Here is a 22926-nt window from a genome sequence, read left to right on the forward strand (position 1 = left end):
AGGCCAGGCCGCCACCGGGCCATGGTTAAAGTTTCGTGGGCTGTGGCTCATACAGCATTATAAAGTTCCGAGACCAACAAAAGATAAGATCTATTTTTGGTGGCCTTGATGATATGCTGTACAGAAAACTCGATTGCGCAAAAGAGTTAATTACTACATTCATAAGGCTTTAAAAGTTCAGAAACTTCCATCAACCAGTGACAATAATAAAATTTTTGTTGATTCTACATTCTTGTAATTTGTTGTAATGCATGTTGGTCGGCTACAAATTTGACTGGAACCTATTTTTCTTACAGTTTTGCCCAGATTTCAAGAATCCAGCTTTTAACCTTTAGTTCCCATTATTTGTAAATCACATATAAAGCTTTACTAAGTTTTGTTCAGCTCCAAACCTTCCTTTTCAGTTTACAGTGATGAAATTACCCTGATCTGGTTTTTAACAATTTATGTAAAGTGCATGGTTAATGAGTAGGAGCATCAGCAAACTGAAGATCATAGAGGAGTACTGAACACAATTTATGATAGGGTGCATACAAACAAACAAACAGAAAATGAAAAACAGTTCACAGATTAATACAAACATCAGAAATAGGAAAGAGTTAAGCTTTTTTGTGAAAACTGTAGAATGAAATTGGGAGTAGTGCAGAATGATGCAGTGAGGTTTCATTGGTGAAAATCTTTCTAAAAAAGAAAGAGAGGAAACCATGGTTTGTTGGCATACAATGGTTAAAATTACTTCAGAAGTAGTATACTCTCTTAAGAACTGTTATAATTTTAAGTCTAAAATTTTAATTAGTTTTATAACTTATACGTTATAGACCAAATGAAATACAATTTTTTCAGAAAAAAATTTCATATTGCTATCTTGCTGTTGGGACATTAGATAATTTAATTTTAAATCAGTCAGTCACCATCAGTGTTTCAGTTTTAGTTCTGTATGACTGGAAAATGAAGGATAATATTATTTCAGCACAAAAAATAAAATAATCACATGAATTTAAAAGAAATTCAAGGAAATCTAATTTTACAAGAAATTTCACCAAAAATGTACAGGTTCGCGTGTGGAAAAATGTTAGTTTTCTTTCTTTCGATTTTAGTCGTTTATATTCCAGAAATGATTATTAGTGTTGTTTGTATTCAGAGGATGAAGAATCAGTTGCAGAATGAATAAAAAGAATATTTGTGGAAATCATATTTTACAAGAAATTTCACCAAAAATCCACAGGTCTACGTATGGAAAAAATTTCAAATACTTCTGTGTTTAAATTTTAGTTGTGTATGATCCAAAAATAAAGATTCATTTAGTTTATATATTCAGTTGTATCACCTAGAATTAATCTATTAGAAAATTCAAGAAATGAAATTTTATCAGAAATTGTACCAAATATCCACAGGTCCTTATACTGTATAGAAAAAATGTCAAATTTTTCAATGTTTCAATTTTAGTTGTGCATGTTCCAAAAATGAAGATTATTATTGTTTTTGCAATCAGGGGTTTTGAAGATTCAGGTGTAGAATATATTTAAAAGAAATTATTCAAAATAAATTTTTACAAAAAACTGGACCAAAAATCCACATATGCTCATGGAAAAAATGTCAAATGTCAAGTTTTACAATGTTCCAGTTGAAGTTCTTTATGACCCAACAATGAAGATAAGTGTTATTTAAGCACTCTCGTGATGAAGGTTCAGTCATAGGAATCAAAAGAAGGAAACTAGAGGAAATAAAATTGTACTTACCAGAAATTACTTCAAAATTCCATAGATCCACATATTGAAAAAATTCCAATTTTTGAATGTTCAAATTTTTTTATATATATATATATATATATATATATATATATATATATATATATATATATATATATATATATATATATATATATATATATATATATATATATATATATATATATATATATATATATATCTCATGTATCTTTGGGGTCTTGGTCCTTTGACTGTCAAACATTTGCTAAATGAATTTCCCAGTGTTCGGAACATCAGGAGAAGCCTGCTCTCCAAGGCTCAAGATGAGATTGGCTGGCACATTCTAGCCAAAGTCCTTGGAGTACTGTAGTTGTTTATGATACCAGTGGCATTATTAGTTTTGTATCAGAAGCAGGTCTTCTGCAAAAACTATATATTTAATTCATATATATATATATATATATATATATATATATATATATATATATATATATATATATATATATATATATACTGTACAAAATATAAGATCTAGTCATTATGTCCTGAGGGTTTTTATAAAGTTTGTCATTCTTAACAGATGATATCATCGTCATTGACCTTAGTTGTTCCAATGTGGGAGAATATTAAATCAATCAATCAACCCTTCTCTATACCATATTTCTTTGTCCCCCCATTTTTTTTTTTTGTAATTGATGTACTATTTCGTTATAAGTTACAGTACATTACTGCACATATCCTTTGATAAAATGTGGAAAAAGCGTAAACATAAAAAACAAAACAAAACAAAAAGCTCCAGTAAAGTCAAACACCAGCCTACCTCACTTCACCCATCCTACACTGCATTCCCAATTTCCCACCCCACTCCCAGCCTGGGAAACTCCTTCCCTGCTCCACTTACCTTCCAGAACAACCCTTTATCTGCATCCAAGAAAACATATACAAATAAATTTCTTTTAGGTACTGGCCTACATATATTGATGGTAATGAGAAAGCTGGCAGTGTAGCCAAAAAATACAATGCTAGCTGGGTGCTTTCCAAGATGTGTTTTATGCATGGCAGCTTGAAGAAAACCATACAAAAATATGGTGTAAATTATTACCAAGAATAATGGGCAAACATAATGACAGATCATAAGTTGAGAAAATATAGAAACTTCGGTAAGAAAGTGGGTACAGGCAGTCCCCTTCCGTTCTGACGGTGTGACGATAACCAAAAATCGCTGATAACTGAAAATCAGTGATTTTCGGTTATCAGCACCTTTGTTAAGTATGTATTGGCGCCAGTATCCAATGATCGGCGCTGATTTTTGGCGCCAAAAATTGCTGATTTTCGTCGCTAGACAAGCCCCATAAAACCGGATTGCTGATAACTCAGCCTGCCAATAACCGGAGACTGCCTACATCCAAATTCCAAACAAAGAGAAAGTATATACTGGACTAGAATTCACATTGGCCATATGCAATTTACACACAGGTATTTAATGCAAAGTGGTGAAGGAAGGAAGGTACCACACTTTGATACCTGCTGGACAGACATCTCAGTGAGGCATCTTTTTAACAATGTACATATTTTAACAGAGAAGGAAGGGCAAGTTATCGTAATGCAGTGCTGTAAATAAATTATTAGAGCAAAGTCCTGTAAACAAAATTTATGTGATTTTTGAAAGAAGTAGGATTTTGCCACTTGGTGTAATCAAATGGGTAATGTTTCTAGAAACAATTTTAGTTTTTAAAACACTTTTACGGAACAGCACTGTATGGCCTTGTTACTCAAATAAACTGAAGGAAGTACAGTAACTTTGAAAAGAAGTAGAATTTATGCTTAGTTTGTGATCAGGCTGATAAATGACAGATCATTTTAGAAAAATTTATTGCATGATGTTAAAAACTTAATGCTATTAAAAACACATGGAATGGCCTTCTTGCTAAGCTTAAATTCAGTAATCCAGTCTCTCTCTCTCTCTCTCTCTCTCTCTCTCTCTCTCTCTCTCTCTCTCTCTCTCTCTCTCTCTCTCTCTCTCTCTCACACAATGTATTAGTGGAATTTGCCATTATTATAAACTATCTTTCATGCGAATCAGTCAGGCTGATAAGCATATAATATAATTCAGTAGTGATTTTTGTTTTTCTTAATTTCAGAACTGCAGATGAATCTTTAAATTCAAGACAAAATAATCAGAGGGGACTGAAGCTAGATAAAAATCTACTATCAGGAGATGCCTTGAGAAAAGGTTTTAAACTGGGCAAAGAACAGATGCAGCCTCCAAACATATCTCAAAAACCAGATTTCCGTACCACTCGGTCGCCAGCCCTACCTCCATGTCGAGGTCATATAGAGGATTTGGTAAGTGAGTCAGAGGAATCAGCGAGTAATTTTGTTTTGCTGAAGCCAGAAGGAACTGCTAGCTCATTTGTAGCATTTACAGGACCCATCCATTATCAGGAGACCAAAAGATATCCTATCAGAAGTGTAGATGGAACCACATTCAGGTCCTTAACTCCAGAAGAAACCATGAAATCAGAACTGTCAGACTTTGCAAAGACATCATCAGCATCATCATCGTTATCCCAAGTAAGTGTACATACTTCCTCTTCAGAACTGAGGAAAGCTGATGACCGTACTAAGCCTGACAAGACTGTATCAGCAGAAGGCCAAGCAAATAAAGCAAGCTTTGATATGGCTCAGCCAACACATTCACGGGAGCAACACAGAGTAGTTATTGAAACACCAAGTTTGCCTAAAGATACCACTTTGGCTCCAGAATTGCCAGGTGAAGGCAGCAGCAGAGACCAAAGGATACAAATGGAGGAGCATCACGGTTCTAAAGGAAATTCAAGCCAGTCATCATCTAGTCCAGTTCGATCAAGGAAGAATTCAAGTGAATCCATTACCTCAATCCCTGATATGGCAGAAATACTTCAGAGATTTGGCTTAGACTGGGCAAAGAATGTGATTCATAAGACTGATAAAACTGGGGAGCATTCATCATCTGGTAATTAGTACTTTACTGTATTATTTCCATTGGTAACTTTTTATATAAGACACGTCATTTTTAAGATTCACATGTGAAAAGCAACTAAGTGGTGCTTAATGTATCCATTGTACATTTGTATACTTTTAGGGTGTTCAGTTATTTTGTCTGTGATGAGTATTCCTTTAGAAGTAGAATCATATATTAAAAGATAGTAATAATATATTTATTATGTAAAGCAACAATAAAGTTTAAATGATTTTGTTTATTAATTTTTGTCACATATCAACTACAGTGCATATTCATTATTGCTGTATATGCTATAATTTTCTTCCATGTATACTGAAAATGGCAAACCATTGTTTTCCAAGTATCTTACTGATGTCTGACAAATTAGTGAGCCTAGGGAGTATCATTTCTTCTGTTACTAATACCTTGTCTTATATGTCACTGTGAGTGGATGTCAACCTTGGCTTTGTTGTTGTTGACTAGCGTGAAAGAAAAGTTCCATTATCCTATTCATAATACAGTATTGTATTGTTTGATGCTTTCATTTTGTCTCTGAGAAGGCATTGGGTTTTGCCAAGTCCAGTTTTGGGGTATATGAAATAAACAGGAACCGGTAGAACTATAACCTTTGGTAGACCCTTTTCTGATATGGAGAAAAGTAGAGAGATGTTTGAAGGGAGTCACTTCAGTTCCTAGGGATTTCAAGACCAGAAAAGGTACTGAGATAACCTGCAGTTATTGGCCATCAGTCCATATGTCTGTCTGATTTTTGCCATACCACAAAGCCTGGGATAATTTCAACATACATACCACTGCGAACACCTCTTGAGATAACCGTAGTCCTTGAACACAATCAGTTTTCACTTAGATGTGCCTTAATATCTCTTGATTTTGGATTGGGAGTGCTTTTGGAGATCTGCAAAGTTACTGATGACATCAGCATTCTGGTTCGAGCTTTAACTCTTGATTGTATGTCTAATTCATTAAAAATGATGAACACTGCATTGTGGAACTTGATTATAACTTCAGTTGCTGCAGTGCAGAATGCCATCATTATATAGTGCAGTACTCAAAAAGAGCAATGTAAAGGTTACTCTCATAGCCTACCAAGTTAGGAGTTTGACATCCTTTGTCAGGGGACATTAAACTGTTAGGAAATAGGCTTCTTAATCCAGACTTAACATTTAAATCAAATATTTTTCAGATATGAGTACATTGTACAGCAAATGGATATAGTGAATTTGGTCATTCTTTCACTACAATATCTTCAGTTAGAGCATTATTTTGGAGTAAGAAGTATAATAAAGTTCAGATTGAGAAAGGGTAGCCATTTCTTTATTTACATTAAAAACAAAAAGTATTTTAATAATGCATAAACATATGAATCACAATGATTACCAAAGCTGCAGAAGATAAGTAGTAACTATGAGATGTCAGTGAACCTGTGGGCAAAAAACTTTTCATTAGATATTCTGTTTTAGTTTGTCGCCTCTTCCACTATAGCATTTGAAATTAGATACACCTTTAGAAGACCTTACTTTTTGACAAATTCTATATCATAGATCCAAAATGACTTAGTTCTGCCACCCTTGAGTCATGATAGGGAACCCATAGAGGCACCTCTAAGAAATAGGTGGTTCCATGAACTGCAGACTAAAGTATTCCAGCTTCATGTATGTTAACCTCTCCTTTTAATGTAAAGTAATTTGGTTTGGGGCTATGCTTTCCTTCTTATAATCTCTGTATTATTGCACACCACATAAATTTTAGTGCGTTGAAAGTCCTAGTTTTTTCTATTCTCTCCATAGCTCTTTAACACTACATAGTAATCAGTTTCAGGCTTAGCAGCAGTCATGACCAACACAAAGTATTCAATTTTAGCTGTACTCTTACCAAGAGCGCACAGTATAATGTACTCAGATAACTTTTTAGCAGTTTTTTGCTTTGCAGCTTGCTACTCTCTCCCTTGAGGATATGATGCGTTTATATACCAATTAGTGTGTTACAATTTTTCTGGAGCTAAGTTTCCACTTTGTGATGTTTAATCTGGAGTTTCAAGATGTATCTTGTGAAGTGTCTTACTGCATACTTAACATGTCCTTTTATTAACTTTCATATAAGAAAAATTTTCTTTCTTAGGTCAAAAGAAGTGAATGCAATTTAAGATCACCTGAACAGAGAAGACTGAAAATTATAGTATTCAGTTTTACAAGAAAGTCATGTTTGTTCTGCAGTACACTATCTTCTGTGATTGCAAGATGAATGGATAGCACTAGAAAACAGACTCAGGCACAGGTAAATAGTTTTGATGTTTATGGTTAGAAATTTGCATTCACCCCGGTTACAGTTCTTTGAGTAGTGTTGGGGAAAATTTTCTTATCCACCTTTTTAATTCACCACTGACAATTTTTTCCTTTCACGTAGCCTTATTCACTCTTTTTTTCTAGTAACACCTCCACGTAATGAACATCGCTTCTGAATTTATATATTTTTTGTCATGCTGCTATTTTGGACATGATATATTTTTAGATAAATCTCTTAAATTGAATGTTAAGTGTATAGTGGAGGTTAGTTTAGGTTGGCTATAAGATATCTAAAAAATATTCAATGCAGGCTATAACATAGAGCTCTGTTACCTAATGGACTTTGTCACTTATCATAAAGCCAGACCCCAAAGTATCTGTTTAAGCTGAAGTGCTAGTTTTAGATTATTTTCTCTGTATCACTACTTTTTACAGCAAAGTAACCAATAAAAATTGACACTGATTTCTGATTCATGTATGATAGGGTTACATAATAATATGTTAGCATTTTGCATATCAGCCTTTCAAATTAAAATAGTACTTATAATTAAAATAGTAAAATTAAAATAGTACTTATAATTGCAAAAATGGAGAGAAGTAGCTGGAGTTGTTTTAGACAAGAAAATGCCATTAAGACTCAAAATGAAGATTTTTAAGACAGTTATCAGGCCCATACTATTATATGGGGGAAAAACTTAGGTACTTAAGAGGAAAGAGGAGGGACTGTTGGAAAGAACTGAGATGAGGATGGTGAGAGGGATTGCTGGAGTATTACTACTGGAAAGGAGGGAGAGTCAAGATATAAGAAGAATGTGTGGTATATGTAATGTAAAGGAGAAGGCTAGGTAAGCTCGTCTGAGATAATATGGCCATGTAATAAGAAGAGAGGAGGTGGAACCAATCAAGAAAGCTAAGAACATTCCAGTGATGGGGGAGGAGTGTGGAGCGTCGGCGGATCAGATGGACAGATGTGGTGGGGAGGGATATGGTTGAGCTGGGACTGGGGGAAGAAGATGCAAGGAACAGAAATAGATAGAGAAAGTTGACTCCAGCAGCCGACCCTGCTATACAGTGGGACTGATACAGTCGAAAGAAGAAGATATTGTTCTCTTCTTCAGTAAACTGTGTAATAGAGAATAAATAAATGAAAGGAAAATGTTGATGAATGTTTTATAATAAAAAAAAAAAGGATAAGCTCTCTTGGTGGTTCTTGTGGTGTTAATGAATATGGGTTTTGGAAGAAGTCCAGCTAATATCTCCTAAAGAGAAGTCATTAAACATTTTTTATAGCAAAAAAATAAGAAGGTTGAGCTTAACCATGAAGAAAGTGATAGGCCTGCTTCCTAAAGTGTAAGCACAGTGTAACTAAGGTATACTTTACATTTTTAGGACTTGTGCTTTAAAAAATGTATACAGTATATACTTTGTGTAGATGCTTTCTTGTGTTATTTTTTATTTAATTTTAATTTTTACATGCAGTTCAGTGATGACTGATAAGAAAAATTGCAATTAGCACAGTCTTTCAGCATCACAGCGGAATGTGAATGTTGTTGAATCTGACTTCACTCCTTTGTCAATATGACTAGGATTTAAATACCAGGTCAGTAGCCTAAGCAAAATTTGGCACAACTGTATTTGAAATTTAGGGTCCCCTTTGACTGTGTTGGAGAGTTTTCTATTTTAGACTGCCAAGTAATATTTATTTCATCTTTTATGGCGATGGTATTTTTTCAAGCAACATTTTATACAGTCCCAGTGTTGTAAAGATCTTTTTAAATTTATAATCTTTATAAATAATTCTTACCATTCAGCTTAGACTAACCCAGCATAACTCAATCAAATCTTTATGAATTTTGTGCTTCCCATTCAAGGATTTTGTATTTAGTTACAGTACAGTTCATGGATTCCAGTCCTATATTCACAGACCTTATACTGTAAACCTTATTTGCATTGACAGGCCTTTCATCATAAACGTTTATGTAGGATATTTTCTTAATATACTGTACTGGGAACCAAAAAAATGCGTTATGTACAGTACACACTGATGCATGCACATACATCCCACACATAGAAAGATGGTAGAAACAAAATTATGCATACAGAGTTCAATTTAATGCTGATTGTATTTGCCATGAAGTTTGTTTCTTTCTCAGCTTGTTATAAGAAAAAAAGTGAGAGAGGGAGGGAACTGGTTTTTTGTGGAGAAGGTATTTTTTGGGGCTTTGTCACTAGAAAGCTCCCAATGACTATTACAACCCAGATTCTTGAAGTTCATTGAAAACAGTTCATACTGCATACATTTTTCCCTTGTTATTTCAATTTATACTGTATTCTGTTAAAGTCCCAATGTGAAAAACACTAAAATTGCACATTAACCTTTACATATTTAGAGACTCATCATGAGTTTGTGATATGCCTCGTCAATCCCCAGGTGAATTTTTGTAGCAGACGTCCCACTTAGGCGTATGGTTTTCATATTAAGTTCCTATTTGAATTTATGTCATGTTTCTAAGGACTGAATTTCCTCATATTCCCATATACTGTAGTGTTTGAATTGAGGCTGATAAGAAAACATGCCTCTCCTTCATTGGAAGCAAGGTTATAAGTCAGAAAACTAAGACAGAAAGAAATCTAAAGTCTAGCAGTAGTAGGAAAGAATTACATACTGAACTGTGTAATCTTAGAATTACCAGAGAGGTGGAACTTTCCGCTTAAAGTCAACAAACCAGTGACTGAAATCGTTCCTGTAAAGAGAGAGAGAAAGAAGCCTTCTTGTGGTAGAGAGAAAGAGAATCAAGAGATGAGATAGAAAGAATTTTATTCCCACCATACGTGTTAAACATATGGTGCAGAGAAAAACATGAATATAAAAATCTAGCTACTGTACCTGTTCCTTTGAGCAACACCTTGATGCTGTTGTACTCTGGCTCCTTAGGGAAAGTAATTATTGATTTTGCATTAGTGTGCAAAGGAATTCCTCCTACATTAGCAATGCAAGTAAGGTTTAATTTTGTGTCCTTATTGTCACCACTCCAGCTCAAGAGCCTCCTTTGTGAAGATGAAACTCTTGTTGACCTTTCGTGTGCAGGAGGCAACATGAGAATTGAAGGCTTACTCTCATAGTCTCTCTTGTTGCGGGATATAGAAAAAGAGAACGAGGAAAAAGAAGATGGTTGTAAGCCAGGAAGAACAGTACTTCTTGTGGACCATCTTATGTTTCTTCTGTTGCTTTCGTAGGAATGTCTCTGAAGATTGTGATATGAGTCATCATCTGCTGATAATGTTATTTGGGGGTTGTGGGATTCCTTTTTTTCATGAAGGAACTTCTGGATATTGCTGGCTGATAGTGGTACAATTAAGGTTGAAGAAGAGTTCCAGAGGTTCTCTGTAGTTTCCTTTTGAGGAACATGCTGTATAATCCATTCATTTTCCTGAAAATATTAGAAAGAGTGAATGAAAGCCTATTCATTACAGCATGTTACCTTAAGTGCTTCCACACTATAGTAGAGCGTATCATAAACACATGTCAGCACCTTCTTGTATCCATGTCACAAACAGGTTGGAAACAAGTCAGTGACTGTGAGTGGAGAGCAAATCTGGCAAATGACAGATGATTGTATGAAGCACAACTGCTAATAAGGTGTTTGTCATGTACAGTATGTCTTAATGTAAGTGCAAGACAGTTATGTTTGCTGCATGCGAGATCTGTAATGAGCGCAGGAAAGCTCAGTCAAGTGGATGCGTTCCGTTCAAAGCTATTGCAAGATGGTGCATCATGTTAAAATGTACAAGTATGACCAATTATTATGGTGATAGTAATGAATCTGACACACAGGCTTTGATCCTGTAAGTTTTACCTCATGTATGTAGGATATGATTCCTTGTTACGATGCTCATATGTTTGTTATGATCCTTTATCACACGCTTATGTATTTTGTATACTCTTCTACGTCCTCTCAACATGTAGCTGAGCAATAAACCAAAGCAAAGAAGATATCGCTTTATTATTGCTCTTCATTCTTGGCCCTCTGTGATGAAGAATGGGACGGTCAAACATATGTTTAAATACCATCTTTACACTACCACAGGTAAGAGGAAACAACAAATGTATTTGTGACATATAACACCCAAAATGGAGATGTCATAACAGTGTTGACTTCTACTCAGACTGTTTTTATGTGTGTGTGATAAATTGGCAACGTGTGTTTTTGACATGTTTTACTGCAGTATCAAAATATGTGAGGCTTTTGATTTTACTTAAATAGCATGTAACATGGTACAGTACTTCATTTACCAAAATTCAAGTTATTTGCCAAATGGGAGTCATTCCTGATGTAAATAAAGCAGTAGGTATTGTTGTACTGTAATACCTTCAAAGTGTACACAGAAAAAATGGAAAACCAGGACCTTAAAATAGAGATATAGCACAAGAATCAAATGATCTGTGACACATATATGAAGTAAATTGCATACCAGTACAATCATAATTACAGTAATATTAATGAGGAATATGAAGTAATTATTACTTCTGCTTTGGAAAAGTAAAATAGATTCCATGAATATTCTTCCTGTAGAAAGGAGTACATGGGGTTATCAGGAATGTGGAATTTTATCTTACATAGATGACACTCAAGAAAAAGAAATCCACTGTGTTATAGCAGAGATCAATACCTGAACATGGTAGTCATTAATCCAGAATGAGAAATTTGCAGGAGGACGTGACCCAGCCACATGACAGTGTGCATGGAGCTTTTGCTCTACGTGGTAAACACTTAATACTCCACGCCAGTTAGGACCTGATATGGGAACCTCTGCAAGGAAATAACTATCATCAATTTCTGTGACTTAAGATAAGCTGTTACTGTTACTACTCTAGTGATGATGAAAATATCTGAAAATTTATTTGGTGTGAAACCAAAAGATGATAATGAATAAATGAATACGGTGTTGAAATTTTTTAATAAAAGGATCCTGTCTTACTGAGTATCAGTTATGCATGCGAAATATATTGCTACTATTTTAAAGGCATTATTCACCAAGTAACTGAGCTCCCTGGTTTTGGAGTTGAGTAGTCAAAGCTATTTTTATATATGGAATCGCTTCTGACATTTAATGAATGCAAGTTCTCACAAGAAGAGGAGTTGATATGCATGATACAGTACTTATAAAAGTGTTTACCCGAAGCATTGCAAACGGTGTGCCAGATATACAGAGGCTTTCACCTTTGGAGAGATAAATAGATTGTCACCTCCAGAAATTTAAGAAAAGACAACAGTACCTCTAATTAAGATCTCTGTAAAAGAGGGTACTTTTTGTTATAAATGAGGAAAAGGAGGGAAGCAGTCATTAAGTATAGCAGAAAGTTCATTTAATCATTCATTCAGAGAGATTCATGTTTTGAAGTTTATGACCTGAAGCTAGTGTGTACCGTATATGGAATTTTAGTATTTGGAGATGGTAGGCATTTTTCGCTTGACTGCAATAGGTTTTACAACTGTTTTAACTATACAGTATTTGAATAATGACAGAGATACGATTTTGGCCTCACCTATGACACTGATGCTTACTGATCTGGCGCTGGAGAGAAAGTAAGGTTTGTCGCTCATTGCTTCACAGGTGTATGTTCCAGATGTTGCAGAGCTGGCATTGGTTAGGCTCACGGAGTACTCATCTGATGTACTCAGCTTTGTGAAAGAAGAATTAAATAATTTTTCTTAGTAAATATATATATTTATACACATATAATATATATGTATATATATATTATGTATGATGGTCTTCCTGCCTTGACCGGGATTCGAACATATGCCATCTTTGTTAGTATTCGAGGTCTCACCATATACTGTATACTTCCCTTTGGGTGTAAGTCATTCCTAAAGTAAACTGGATTCAATATTATGGGCTCTCTGTGGCATAATATTTGAAGGTATAAAAATGTTAACAAACTATCACAATACATATACTGTATAGAGATTGAGATGAAGTTACAAAACTAGATGAAGAAGATACAAAATTGGAATGCTGTATTAAATGAGTAATTGATTTGGCCTCCCAAAGTTATGGTAAGCCATACGCTCAGTGTATGCAAGATTTAAATAGGGTATGGATGGCTAGGTGGTTAGGCAGGTTACATTTTAAAATATAGGAACATTTTTAAAATATAATATATGAATAGGATGATGATGAAATGAGTTGGGAAAAGAGCAGATGAAATGCAAGAGGACAGCTTGTACATAGTAAGGTTGTAGATAATAAAATGTTATTTGGTGTTTCGAGATCAAGTTGTAGATATACTGGTTATGATTCTGATTGTTTTCAGACGGAGAGAGCTGAATGAATCCAAAACAGTAAACTGAATGTGAACAATACCAAAAAGTATGATAGTAAAATTGGGTGGCTGGGAGGATTTAGTGCTAAAAGACAGTATGTACAGCAATAAAGTTCCAGGGGATGATTTAGGCAAGTACTTTATTTGGTAACTGGTATAGGTAGTAAATAGATGTGGTAAAACAGGCATAAGAAGATATGTGTAAGTGGTGCAACGAAAGAAGCTAGTGTATGTGTTATAAACGAAAAGAGTTAGAAGTCACGGAAATGTAAAAAACCTTACTAATATGCAGGTGAGCTGTTTTGGTATAATTATTATTTTTTTATTTTGTAGAGTTGATAGTTTATGGAAAGGCTGCACAGTTTAAAAATCTTAGGCTGAAAAGGTAAAAAACCTAGAAAATGCTGGTTTGATAGAATGTCAGAAATAGAAAGAAAGGTCATTATTATCAGTGACGTGTAGGAGTGCCTGGAGAATAGAGGTGAATGGTGTATTTTATGAAAGAAGGATGACTTATTGCTGATAAAGCTTTAGGAAGTTTATTTACATACACAAAGGTAATCCTGGTTCAGCAGTTTTATAAAATATTTGTGGCCATAACGCTTTTTAATGAAAACTTATTAATCTTTGCCACTGGCTAATGTCATTAGAATACTTTCCCATGACTTACCACCACATTTACACCCTCCAGAGGGAACGAGATCTTATTCCTACGTGGCACAAGGGTGATGGCAAAGAACTGGTGCCCGTCTTTGCACCACCGCAGAGAGTAGAGGGGAGGCCCGCTTCCCGCTGACCAAAGGCATTCAAGTTTGACTGTTTGTCCCGCCAGTACTGGATCGGAGGCGCTCACTCGTTGAACGACAACGCATAGACCTAGAATTTTTAATTAGTATTATGAGTGTATTGAAAGCTGAGCAACGACGCATAGGCCTAGATGTATCTTGTCTTCTTACCAGAGTTTCTGTGCGACAAAAGGAAGACGATACAAAACAGTCACTTGAGTTGCCAGATATACATTCACAGGATGGTCTCTCTGGAATTCATTGTGCAAACCAGACTTGATTCAGAAAAGGTTGGAAACGTCATATTCATTCAGCATGAACCTTGGACTGAATGTTGTTGTTGACTACCACCCCTCATGGTGTTTACATAATTTTGCAGCTCAGCAGGGTTGAATAGTTGTTTAAGTTACTGTTTAAAAGGGTTTAAAGGCCATTGCGCTGTTGCACAATGTCATAAAGACTGAATATGCTTACGTAATCAGCGCCCAACAACTTGTCTACTCAGTGGCCCCTGATGAATCAGCTAATAGACTTATGCGCTCCCAAAACTCCCATCCCATCGATAGTAAAGTTTTTCAGCCAATGAAATATATTGTAAGGTCCCCCCTGAAACTCGTTCTCCTCCGCTCCGTTTTCTGTAAGGGACCTTCCAGCCTTCACCTTGGAAGGCTCCGCGACCCGAGGTCGTCGGGTCGCGGTCATCGGAAGTGTTCTGCTGTTGATTTATGTAAAAACAAAGCCAGTCGGCATTAATAACTTATTATTATTTATTGTAACATTTGTCTGGCAGGTCATATTCCATGCCTTAGATTTAGTTTCTTAAGGTTGTATATTTGTATCTGCATAATTGGTTGACCCAGGTCACACATCTGCCCTTTATGCACTGGGCCTTCATGCAGATATGGCTGCAGTCCTTTTTAGAAAGTTGTATATGTTTTTTTGCTAATAAATCAGTTTCATTGTTCCTGTTATCTTATTTTTGGACAACCTTACATTGGTGACCCAAGGAGTATTTCTCCGAGCCATTAACGGACTAACCACGGCGCTTAGTTTTGGCTCGGATGAAAACTTCACGCCCCTAACGGACTTGATACGGCGCCCACTGGCGTTGGGCGTTCGACTCCGGTAGGTCTCCGCACCATTAGCGGACTAATTACGGCGTACTTTATGCGTTTTGGTGCTCGAGACATTGATAAGGTTGAACAAAACAAACATGACAGACAGATCTGTTACACTCGGTCCCTCGGTAGCTGACGCATCAGGAGACATCCTGCCTCACTCGCTCCTGCGCACCTCACGCCAGGGCCGACACCTACCCCCGCAGCCTGTCCGTCTCCCGAATCTTGCCTGTTCCGCGCCGCGTGCACCAGAGCAGCTGAAGGTCGCCCGACCGTCCGACTCCCCCTTACACCGGGACGACCCTGAGGATGGTTCTACAGGGTAGAAGGGAACTTCCGAGTTGCGGTCTGACGGATGCTGTCCTCCAGGCCGATATTGCCATCAATGCCCTGCCGAGGAAATCTATAAGAAGGTCGCGACGTGGCTCCGCTCCCTGGGGACCCAGTAACATTCCTCCGGCTTAAAGATAATCTCCTCGAGACCTGCACAGCGTCGGCCTCCGAGAGGGCATCCCGCCTGATGGACCTTGCCCTCAACCCCAGGAGAGACGGGGACCCCAGGGACATAATGAACGCCATCGAGGACCTCCTCTACCTCCCCGACACGGACAGCTACGGCCTGCGGAGACAGGTCGACCTGCCAACAGAAATCTTCCTGCGTCAGCTACGCCCAGAGGTCCGATCCCAGATCCCGGACCCCTTCAGCCTGCCCCGGGACATCCTCGTCGAGACTGCGCACCGCCTGACGGAGGTTGTACGTGCGACCAGGGAGACTACAGCTGCAGTGTCCTCCACCAACGCCATCCTCCTTCAAGAAGTCCCTGAAGATCCCATCTGCGCTGTCATCAAGAAAAAGCCACCCCACCACCGCAAAGAAGAGGTACCTGGCATTTGTCACTTCCACAAGAAGTTCGGCAAATACGCCAAGTTATGCCGGCCCCCCTGCTCATTCACACATCCAAAAAACGGGCCGGGAGGCGGCCTGCCCAACGGGCCGGGAGGCAGCCTGCCCGGCAGGCCGCCCGCACTCACGCAGCAGCAGTACTTCAGGGGCCACGGAAACCCTCGTCAGTAGGTTTCACGTCAGGGAGGCAACCTCCGGCAAGATGATGTTGGTGGACACCGGGGCCATCCGCTCAGTCTTTCCACCCTCAGGAGAAGACCTCCGGCGCCCCGCCGACGCGACAACCTACCTGACGGCAGCGAACGGGTCCCCATCCCTCCTACGGAACCAGGCCACTTTCGGTCTCCATCCTTGGGAGGAACTTCAACTGGGAGTTCATCATCGCCGACGTGAGAACCCCGCTTCTGGGGGCGGACTTCCTCGCCCACTACGACCTAGCAGTGGACGTGGGTCGGAAGCGCCTCATCGATATGGGGACCTGTCAGGCCCTGCCCCTATCCACCGGCCCCTGTGAGACCACCCTCTGCTCCGTAGGATTCCACCAGTACGGCGCCCTCCTGAAGGAGTTCCCTGGAGTGTTCAAGCCAGAACTCCGCCTGACGCCTGGGACCCCTGCGAAGCACGGTATCTACCATCACATATCGACGAAGGGCCCCCCTGTCTACGCCAAGTTCCGACGACTTCCCCAGCAGCGCCTTCAGGAGGCGAAGAAGGCCTTCGCAGAGATGGAAAGGATGGGGATCTGCAGGAAGGCCTCCAGCCCCTGGGCCTCCCCCCTCCACATGGTGAAGAAGGCCGACGGCACCTGGAGACCCTGTGGGGACTATCGCCGTCTGAACATAGTGACAGAGCCAGACCACTACCCCCTGCCGAACATGCAGGACCTGACATCTTCATTCCACAGGGCTAAAATATTCTCCAAAGTGGACCTCCTGAAGTCCTATTTCCAGGTTCCTGTAGCACCAGAAGACATCCCAAAAACCGCCATCGTTACACCATTCGGGTCCTTCGTCTTCGCATTCTCCACCTTCGGGTTGAGGAACGCAGGGGCGACCTTCCAGCGTCTGATGGACAGCATCCTCGGTGACCTGGACTTCTGCGTCTGCTATGTAGACGACATACTCATATTCTCCAGGTCACGGGAGGAACACCTTCAGCACCTGCGGGCCGTCCTCAAACGACTGAATGACAACGGGCTCGTCGTGCGGTTCGACAAGTGTACCTTCGGGGTGGAGAAAATCGAATTCCTGGGCCACGAAATCTCAACCAAGGGCGTCCACCCCCTGTCTTCTAAGGTCAGGGCCATTGAGAAGTTCCCCACGCCCACATCAATCAAGGCCCTTCAGGAGTTCCTCGGGATGGTGAACTATTACAGGAGATTCATCCCGGGTGTTGCCCACACCATGGCCCCCCTGACGGAGGCCCTGAAGGGACGCCCCAAATCCTTAGTGTGGGGACCAGAACAGGACTGGGCCTTCCACGAAGCGAAGGCATCCCTCGCCAAGGCAGCGACGTTGGCACACCATGACCCCAGTGCCCCTCTGCAGCTGACAACAGACGCCAGCAATGTTGCCTGCGGCGCCGTCCTGGAACAGGTAATCCACGGCACACCCCACCCCCTGGCCTTCTTCAGCAAGAAACTTAGTCCCACCGAGGCACGATACAGCACGTTCGACAGGGAGCTCCTCGCCGCTTACGTGGCGGTGAGACACTTCAAGTTCCTCCTGGAGGGGACGCCCTTCATCCTGTGGACAGACCACCAACCCCTGGTCCACGCCTTCACGAAGGCGGGGGACGCTTGGTCGGCAAGGCAGCAGAGGCATCTGGCAGCATTGGCGGAGTTCTCCTGTTCCGTCCGTTACATCCCCGGCAAGAGCAACCCAGTAGCAGACGCCCTCTCCAGGATTGAGGTCAACTCCATCCAGCTCGGGATCGATTATGAGGACCTCGCCCGTGAACAGGCTGTCGACCCAGAGACACCCGCCTACCGTACCGCCTATACGTCCCTGGTGTGGAGGGACGTGCCCTTCGGAAATTCAGATCTCACCCTTCTCTGCGACACCAGCACGGGCCGTCCCCGTCCCCTAATCCCGGCCTCCCGGCGTAAGGAGGTCTTCGACGTGATCCACGGCCTCTCCCACCCCTCAGGCCGTACCACCTCGCGCCTCCTGACGGAAAAATTCATGTGGCACGGGATCCGAAAGGACGCCAGGACCTGGGCCAAGCAATGCCTCCACTGCCAGAGAAGCAAGGTCGGCAGGCACACAGAATCAGGGGTAGGAGAGTTCCCGCAGCCGAGGAGACGCTTCGGCCACATCCATGTCGACATCGTCGGCCCCTACCACCTTCAGGAGGAGCCAGATACATCCTGACAGTCGTCGACCGCTCCACCAGGTGGCCAGAGGCAACGCCGATGTCCGAAGCAACTTCTACAGCATGCGCAGAAGCTCTCCTCACCAGCTGGATCAGCCGGTTCGGAGTCCCGGACGACATATCCACGGATAGGGGCTCGGCATTCCTGTCGGAGCTGTGGGCCGCCCTGACCCAGCTCCTGGGCACCAAACACCATACCACAACATCTTACAACCCCGAGGCAAACGGGATGGTGGAAAGGTTTCACCGTTCACTGAAGGCCTCCCTTACAGCAAGGTGTTCAGGAGAAAATTGGAAAGACCAGCTACCTTGGGTCCTCCTCGGCCTCAGGACCGCCCCACGGGCCAACGGCGAGCCGTCCCCTGCCGAGAAAGTCTATGGGGAAACGCTGACCGTGCCGGGAGAACTGGTCGAAGGAAGGAAGGACATCACCATGCAGAGGCTACGGGAGATTGCCGGCAAATTTGTACCTTGTAGGCGATCCTTCCAAGCAAGGACCCCAGTCTACATTCCCCCAGCCTTATCATCTTGCAGGCAGGTCTTCGTCAGGGACGATGCAGTACGGCCCCCCCTAACAAATCCGTACAGGGGCCCCTTCAAAGTACTTCGGCGTAACGGGAAGGCCTACCAGCTTCACATCCATGGGAGGGAAGATTGGGTCTCCATAGACCGGTTGAAACCAGCCTTTCTGCCCGACGAAGCTGATCCAGAAGGTGTCGAGGGTCAACGGGCCACCCAGGCGCCCATTATCGCATGTCAGCAGCGCACAAGGAAGGGACGGGGACGTCCTCCCAGAGCAATCGTTTCCCCCAAGAGCCACCAAGGGGCTGGTATCCTGCAGGAGGACACCGAGGACGGTACCCCTCCCTTAGTTTTCACTTCAAGATCCAGGGGAACCCTCCGCCCTCCCTCCCGTTACAGGAATTAATCAGCCGTCACAAACGTCTTGGGGGGGAGTACTGTAAGGTCCCCCCTGAAACTCGTTCTCCTCCGCTCCGTTTTCTGTAAGGGACCTTCCAGCCTTCACCTTGGAAGGCTCCGCGACCGAGGTCGTCGGGTCGCGGTCATCGGAAGTGTTCTGCTGTTGATTTATGTAAAAACAAAGCCAGTCGGCATTAATAACTTATTATTATTTATTGTAACATTTGTCTGGCAGGTCATATTCCATGCCTTAGATTTAGTTTCTTAAGGTTGTATATTTGTATCTGCATAATTGGTTGACCCAGGTCACACATCTGCCCTTTATGCACTGGGCCTTCATGCAGATATGGCTGCAGTCCTTTTTAGAAAGTTGTATATGTTTTTTTGTTAATAAATCAGTTTCATTGTTCCTGTTATCTTATTTTTGGACAACCTTACAATATCACCTTACCGATACCAAATTTAAAACAATTAGATGAATAATGATCTTGGCTTAGTCTCCGGCATAACATTTTGATATAGCAACAGTCCCTTTATTGATGTTTCAGGATATCCCGACAAGTAAGATTATTAATTTTCTCAGTGATTCCCTTCATGCACTCTCCCATCTTCATTTGTTTTTCCTCTTCCACCGTTTGTCACTTCTGTCGCGTATGGAAGTAGTTTCCATGGAAACTTGCTTTGCAAGTCGAGGGTTGTGTGCTTACTGTATTTGAATGTTTGCACATTCTCAACAGTCATCATAACATTTACCTACATCAGAGTTTCCCTTTATTGGGTTGGTCGGAAATTTATTCCTCCACTGCCATCTCTCTTGTACAGTACTCTTGCCGTCAGAATTCCCAACTGGTCTAGTATTTATTGGACCTTCCCTACTGGTCTCCATCCAACTGACCGCTCCTCACCCCTTCTTATCACATTTCCAAACCACCTCACTCTTTGAGACATGAATACATATTTGTAAGCTAGATCACAATTTCAAAAAGTCCATTATGCTTCGAGCTTCTTTGAAAGGAAGTGTATTGTAATTTAGACCTCATTTTCACATTCACCAGAACGCTATGGGTTGCTGGAGGTTATAGCAGCGCTTAAGCTCCTAAACTTTTATCAGAGCTTATGTTCGTTGTATTAAGTAGAATCGGCCTAAATAAGTTGCTGTGCCTGTCCGTGCAGTTATATATTCTCATAATCTACTGTATCATGGCAACGTCTGTTGTATGTGGTTATATCCATTAAATTAAATTCCTGCCCTATTCCTCCTGGTCTTTAATTTCATTTGCATGTTTCAGTGAAAGAACCCTTTTCAGGACGAATCTTAGCGGACTAGGAAAGTCATCAAGACTTCAAAACAAGATTTAAGATAAAATCATCTCATTTTGATCTCGTAGATTTTGAAGATATGGTAAAAGTATATACCCACCCTCTCTCTCTCTCTCTCTCTCTCTCTCTCTCTCTCTCTCTCTCTCTCTCTCTCTCTCTCTCTCTATATATATATATATATATATATATATATATATATATATATATATATATATATATATATATATATGTATATATGTATATGGAATAGTCTGGCACCTTTGGATTATAATTACAGATATGCTTGCATGTATAAAGTCATCTCACCTTTCATCAGAAGTGCAAGTTGAATGAATAATATCACAATTATCCTCATCTCTTGTAGCGGTAATTTTCACTTCCTTTCGAGGAAAAATGCCTTACGAAAACTTGCGCACGCCGTACATACATTAATTAATTTTCAAATATTTCTGAGCTGCATAGGGACCTCACGGCATGAATAGCACATATTTTTAGTACTTCTGAACAATGGGTATAATTTTGTGCCTAAATTAAAGGTTTAATTGTATTTCTGAAGAGACAGCGTTAACACCGACTTTACCACAACACTCCCACTTTTCAACTGACAACCGAGTTCAAACTCCTCCTGGATAATCAGGGAGTAGCTTCGTTGCAGTGATTTGCTACCAGTTTCCTGATAATAATCTTTACTTTTGATTTATATGTATACTTTTCATAAAATAACGTTCTCCTGTAAGTTTGCAAATTATGGAAATTTCTCTTTATTATTTGCCTTGAAAGAGCATGTATGCCCGTGAGCATTTTCATTGAAGCGCAAGCTATCATTTTCTTTTCATTTTAGAATTCTAGTTTCGCATAAGCTTTCAAGGCAGTGTTTTGCAAAATTATTTGGTCAAGATCCTAAACATAGCAAAATAGCCTTTGACATAAAAACGTAATTTGATGTCAAAGAAATATATATAACGATGCGTAAGTGAATTGATTGTTTTAGAGATTCTTTCATAATTTATTTTTGCAGCTTTTATATGCCTTATCTTTTGCATCCACGTTATGAACAGTGAAGGGGAAACCTTCGCTTTCTGCTGCCGCACCTCTCTCTCTCTCTCTCTCTCTCTCTCTCTCTCTCTCTCTCTCTCTCTCTCTCTCTCTCTCTCTCTCTCTCTCTCTGTGCCCGATCCAACCAATCCACAGGTAACTTCTGGCTGGTCGGTCAAGTTTCTGCCTTGATTTTCCCAGGAGGAAAAGTGATATCGGAAGCCAACAACCTTGATGAGATCAAAACGAATGGTATTGGATAACGTGGGTGATTCGGCCAATCAGAATCTAGGGTTTGAATAACGCGTGTGTAGAAAGCGAGGTAATGCGACACCCGGTTTTCTAGACTCCTTTGGAGAAACCACAGTTAAAAAGAAACACGTAAACACGAAACCTGTTCGACCGCGCGAGGTTGGTGGTAAGCCCGCTGAAATAGATGTTATCGTACCACAGGCATGCGAGGGCAATATAGTGCATGTAGGCAGATATTGTATTTTTACTGATGTATTTTATATTTATGCAATTATACGAAGCTGTTTAGAGAAGCCTTGACTTGCGGGCGGGTTTCATCCCGTGAACCCACGTAAGGAGGGCGGATGTTGTAATTAAGACTACTTGTTTTGTTTAAACGACCCTTTCTTACTATAGTAACAGGAAACTGGTGATCTAGGTAAAAATGATTATTTGAATTCTAGAGTACCCTTTTCATCAGTCACTAGTGTTATGTGCACTTAACAGTGATTTAAGAAAGAATACAACTGAGTAAGATGTCTGTATTCACGCCAAAAATTTGTCTTCCGATAGTTTGTCGTAATAAGCTTATCGTGATTTCTTTCGTCCTGTTATTATTCTTCTTATAACGACTCTCTCTCTCTCTCTCTCTCTCTCTCTCTCTCTCTCTCTCTCTCCAGTTCGAAAGGTATGGTTTTATTTTATTTTTCCTCTTTCCATGAAACTGTAGTTTTATTTATTATGCTAAATTTCACGGAACATTTGTAGATATTAGTTGTAGAAACTGTCTGTTGGTCAGGATTAGAGCCAATTTCATTTTGTGAGCATACCTCTTTATAATCCTAGATGGTTCACTCCTTTTGATATAGATATAGATAGTTATTCATAAATGTTGTGTACTGTGGAAAGGAAACAT

The 22926-nt window shown here is 40.2% G+C and overlaps 2 protein-coding genes across 4 annotated transcripts in view; one reads left to right on the forward strand and one right to left on the reverse strand.

Annotated features, from left to right (window-relative positions):
* LOC136845238 (uncharacterized) overlaps positions 1–6908 on the forward strand; it is a 211881-nt gene extending 204973 nt beyond the window's left edge. For all 3 annotated transcript variants that reach the window (XM_067115326.1, XM_067115327.1, XM_067115328.1), the window contains 2 exons: positions 3851–4704; positions 6832–6908. In XM_067115326.1, the coding sequence (XP_066971427.1) occupies positions 3851–4704; positions 6832–6845 (868 nt within the window). In that variant the 3' untranslated portion in view covers positions 6846–6908. The remainder of the gene's footprint in view (positions 1–3850; positions 4705–6831) is intronic.
* Positions 6006–21352, reverse strand: LOC136845239 (uncharacterized). Its single transcript, XM_067115329.1, has 6 exons — positions 21051–21352; positions 13994–14199; positions 12544–12679; positions 11667–11806; positions 9883–10426; positions 6006–6134 (listed from the first exon to the last, which is right to left on the reverse strand). The coding sequence occupies exons 1-6, from the start codon at positions 21097–21099 to the stop codon at positions 6055–6057; spliced, it is 1155 nt and encodes a 384-aa protein (XP_066971430.1). The 5' UTR covers positions 21100–21352; the 3' UTR covers positions 6006–6054.
* Between the last annotated feature and the right edge of the window lie 1574 nt (positions 21353–22926).

The sequence above is a fragment of the Macrobrachium rosenbergii genome, chromosome 13 (genome assembly GCF_040412425.1).
Source record: "Macrobrachium rosenbergii isolate ZJJX-2024 chromosome 13, ASM4041242v1, whole genome shotgun sequence".
In the NCBI taxonomy this organism is placed as follows: domain Eukaryota; kingdom Metazoa; phylum Arthropoda; class Malacostraca; order Decapoda; family Palaemonidae; genus Macrobrachium; species Macrobrachium rosenbergii.

Coding starts and splice junctions, on each gene's coding strand:
- LOC136845239 (XM_067115329.1), bottom strand. CDS start 21,099: ATGAGGATAATTGTGATATTATTCATTCAACTTGCACTTCTGATGAAA. Junction 14,200..21,050: donor ACTTGCACTTCTGATGAAAG/GTGAGATGACTT, acceptor TAAAAATTCTAG/GTCTATGCGTTGTCGTTCAA. Junction 10,427..11,666: donor TTAATGACTACCATGTTCAG/GTATTGATCTCT, acceptor TAATATTTTCAG/GAAAATGAATGGATTATACA.